General features: G+C 32.6%; 1 protein-coding gene across 1 annotated transcript; it reads left to right on the top strand.

Annotated features, from left to right (window-relative positions):
* Positions 1-2,285: 2,285 nt before the first annotated feature.
* On the top strand, positions 2,286-4,941 carry LOC105286437 (cytochrome P450 9e2). The gene has a single exon (XM_011351389.3). It carries the CDS (start codon positions 2,516-2,518, stop codon positions 4,076-4,078), a length of 1,563 nt encoding a protein of 520 aa, XP_011349691.2. The 5' UTR covers positions 2,286-2,515; the 3' UTR covers positions 4,079-4,941.

Raw genomic sequence — 4,941 nt, 5'->3', positions numbered from 1 at the left:
ATACCACGGGCCGTATTATTAGAAATTGTTAGCCGTTTTGAGCAAAGAATCGCTTTATGTGTTCAAGAAAATAGAAACGTCTTTGAACAGTTTTTGTAATATGTTTATAAAAAATCGTGAGAAGCAAGGGGATTTACATAAATCAAGCACCCCAAAGCTTGATGAAAGCCTCGTCACGTCGGTTATCCTGAGTAATGATAAGCACGGCAAAATGCGTGTCAATCAGTCTGGAGCTGGTTGACTATCAAACAGAATCAGTCCAGGACAGGATAACGGATAGGAACAACATACACGCAGCGTACACGCGCGCGCGTACACACACACACACACACACACACATACACACACAGGTGGAGGGTGGTTTGGAGCCACAAAATATACACACTGTATGAGGGTGGAAGCTTTTTACTTAAATTATAAAATGTTATAATTATGTTATGTTCAATTTATATTATTGTTATATTATTATAACCAGTAAATAACACAGTTATAATAAAGTTTTAAAACAAAGTAATATTACAGTTAAGAAAGGAAATTATGTAGCCTCAACATTAATAATCTAGATTATAGCTATAACAACTGTTATATTACGTGTTACTTCTGAGATATATAATAGTTATATTCTGTGTTTGCTGGGATTTCACGTAATTTAAGATTTAATATATAAGATAAAATCAATGTAAAATCAATTTTAAAACAACTTTAATTATTTTGAATAAATGACGTATTACATTTCAATAAATATTTACTAAGGTTATGAAATATTTATTGAAAACAATCTCATTTTTATATTTAATGAAAGAAACATTACCTTGAAAGGAGATAATGCTTTCTCATTTTTACAATTGGATACTAAATTATAAGTAAATATTTATAAGTCCATTTGAAGTCTATTAAAGAGTGTCTCACGAAAAGATTAATTGAATTGAACTTAATATTTTGTTACTGTAATAAGCGTTTATTAAGATTTAATTTGTAAATTGTTTAAATTGAATAATTGTTTATCCAAATATGATTAATAGTTACTCAATTTTAGTAGCACAACATTAAGAAATAATATATGGAATAGTTATACACATAAATAGTTTCTACATTTCACTTTACGTATTTCGAATCTAATAAATGATTCATTACTTTTCAGCAGACAGCATCTCATTCTGAGCAATAGTTTTATTTGATACCAATTAATTAGCCATTGGTACTATGTAACCAAAATAAGTTGCTCAAAACGAGTTATTGTTTTGTGATTGCGTAAATCTTTTTTTCAGTGTACTATGATTCATTTATATACACATTATTGCATGTCATGTACTTATTGCACTTTGAACCTAATTATTTCGATTGCGATGACAAAGTAAATTCCATGTCCTGAAATTAGAATACAGAAAGAAAATTGATAATTATGTATGGTAAGTATTTACATATTTGCTTACTACATAAAAAGAATTCCAAATAACCATGATTACCCATAATATATTTATAAACCTTATTAATATTACATAACTTACTATTATAAATTACTATTAGCTTATGAATTATTAAAATAATTATTTGTTTAATGGTTGAAGTCTTACTTTGATCTGACACCTACTAATTTTAAGATGTTTTTAGAATTTTTGAATCAATCGGTGGAAAAACCATCTCTTGATAAAAAAGGAGACTAAATATTATCAATTTTATTATTAAAATTCCTATAATTACTACCAGAATAATACAAGAGGATTGCTAGAAAAATGCTAGTAAAACTAGAAGTTTAATTTTAATTTATTATAATGTCATTATTTGTAGCAACTAGTCATTTCGTTGGTCATCTTTATAACTATTAAATCGAAAGGAAGGCACAAAGTTGCAAGGAAAAAATTAAAATGTATTAATTACTTTTTATGTAAAATTATTTTAAATAACGTTCATAAGAAACTGAATGACATGAAAGCAAAAGAAAGAAAAAAGATAAATCTCTCATGGAATATATTTTGTGTTTCTTTGAACATTATTACATAAAGATGTAACAGTATACAGGTGATTGCTTAATATGTCATCTAATAATACAATGAAAAATGTGAAATATATACTTATGTCGATATGCAAATAACAAAGTCACGAAAACAAAATTACAATTTCGCGTAAATTTTATGTTGGAACATCACTTGTAATGCAGAATAAAACGATGACAACGTATGTAATTCGTGAGATGTCATTGTGACGCTTATATCTGCTCTTGATAGTCGAAAAGTTAAGTGAGAGGATAAGACGCTATCAGTTATAATGACACATGACGTATCTCCCACTGTCGTGCAATATAATCAGTTAAAAGAACAGGAGTCTAACAGTCGTTTGCAGAAATTGTCCCTGAAAACAAGCAACAGTAATTCTAAAGTGATTGTCATTAGTCCAAGTGAAAACTCCGCAGTCCGTACGTACTACTGAACTAATAAAGCGTAATATCGAACTGGCAACAATTAGGAAAACGTAACAACGTTCCTCTTCGACCGTGCAATCAATCAAACTAACAGTGATGGAGCTTTCTACTTTGCTTCTGGGTATTTTCGCAATATGCATTTGTATGTATTATTTTATTCTGAGTCAAATGTCTTATTTTGACCAACGCAAAGTTCCATATCAACGACCAGTACCATTACTGGGCAACATGGCGCCCTACATTTTTCGACGTATAAGTTTCGTCGACAATATACACAGACTGTACAATCACTTCTCGAATGCGAGATACTTCGGATTCTATGACTTGATGACACCAGTATACGTGATACGTGATCCAGAACTCATTAACACTATTGCCATTAAAAATTTCGACAATTTCACGGATCATCGCAACTTTGTAAACGACGATGTGGAATCAATTGCCAGAAGGAACCTATTTGGTTTACGGGGTGATCACTGGCGCGAAATGCGAAAGCTTCTCAGTCCTAGCTTTACATCCAGCAAGATGAAAATGATGTTCGGTCTAATGTGTCAATGCGCCGAGAACTTCACCGATTTTGTAATAACTGAATCTGGGAAATCTAGCAAGACATATGACATGAAGGATACACTCAGGAGATACGCTACTGATGTAGTAGCCACATGTGCTTTCGGCATCAGCGTGGATTCTTTCAACCAACCAAAGAACGAGTTCTTCTTAGTTGGCAAAAAAACTATAAACTTTGATTTTAAAATGACATTAAAATTTCTCATGTGCAGAAATTGGCCGCGACTTGCAAAACTTCTCAAAATAAGAGTGTTTAGCGCTGAGATAGAGAATTTCTTCAAAAACATTGTCACTGATACTGTGAAAGCCAGGGATGAGCACGGAATTGTCCGACGAGATATGATGCAGTTGATGATGGAGACAAGGGACAAGAATTACGGGCCTATATTTGACATTGATGAAATGACTGCTCAAGCGTTTGTCTTCTTTGTTGCTGGATTCGATTCCGTATCGACAGTTATGTGTTTCTTAGCACATGAGATCGCAGTAAATCCTGATGTTCAGACCAAACTTAGAGCCGAAATTGAAGATGTCCTCAAACAAAACAATGGTAAACCTACTTACGAGTCCATTAATAGCATGAAGTATTTGGATGCTGTTGTGACTGAAACCATGAGATTATATCCATTGGCATCATTTCTCGATAGAGTGTGTACTGAGGATTTCGAAATGCCACCTGCTACTCCGGATGGCAAACCCGTCACGATTAAGCCTGGAGAGAATGTTTGGTTCCAGAGTTATTCTCTGCATCGCGATCCCAAATATTACTCGGAGCCTCTCAAATTTAATCCAGACAGATTCCTGAACGAGAGTGTGGACAACTCAATCTACATGCCATTCGGTATTGGGCCTAGAATTTGCATAGGCAACAGATTTGCATTGATGGAAGCGAAAATTATGATGTTCTACCTGCTATGGCGTTGTGATCTCGAACCAGATGTTAAAACAAAACTCCCGATGGTGCTGGACAAGTCGGCGTTTATAACAACGGCGGAGGGTGGCTTCTGGTTAAAATTGCGGGCGAGAAATCCGACTATTTCTATTATATCATGCTCATCAAATGGACACAACTCACATACAAAAGACACATAAAATAGTATATATATTTTACAAATTTCTATAGCACCAAAAACTGTTTTTTCTTATAGGCATATATACATATACATTTGTACATATGCATAATTAAATATTAAATAGGAATAATTTAATATTAATATATGAAATAATGAAATATATGTGAAAACAGTGCGACATATCCAAACGTGCGAAATTTTAGTTGTATCGTTGATAAATTTTATTTTTAAAAACTTGCTCTTTAAAAATTGTTGTAGTTTTGATATTGTTGTTTTAAAATGTTTGTCTTGCAATTAGAATATTCCATAAAATCTGCCCATTAAATTACCGGTGATTTTGAGTCACTGTCTATCTCTATTTATGTAATAGTGTTGCACTCATTCGGAGAGTGCTTCCTGTGAAACATCCTATCCCGAGCTGCTCCTATCTCGGGTTACTAGATACGCCTCACTGCTCCTTCATGGCTTCTTGGACCCATCTGGCGTCCTCCAGGAGATGACCATCCCCCCAAGACGCCAGATAGGCCCATCGTTCCACAGGAAGCATTCTCCGATCGGATGCAATACTATTTCTAGATACTATATACGTGTAGTATTTAGTATACATGGGTGATATAAATTGATTAATGAATCTTTCTAAATATTTTATTTTAAATGATTATTTTCTACATGTTTGAAAAATAAGATAGACGAGAAATATATTAATATTTTGTTAAACCTATTTTGTTGTTATATTTAATGTATCTGAATGTTTATGTAACAGATTAAAAATGTAGTATTATAAATGTCCTTTTCACCCATAAAATTATTATTATAAGTATTTATAGCGTTATAAGTACCGCTCTTTGTATTGTGGGAAAAATATTATTCTATAATATAATA

This window comes from Ooceraea biroi, chromosome 5 (genome assembly GCF_003672135.1).
Source record: "Ooceraea biroi isolate clonal line C1 chromosome 5, Obir_v5.4, whole genome shotgun sequence".
In the NCBI taxonomy this organism is placed as follows: Eukaryota; Metazoa; Arthropoda; class Insecta; order Hymenoptera; family Formicidae; genus Ooceraea; species Ooceraea biroi.
Note: the sequence above shows the minus strand (reverse complement) of the source record. Positions and strands in the feature narration are given on the sequence as shown.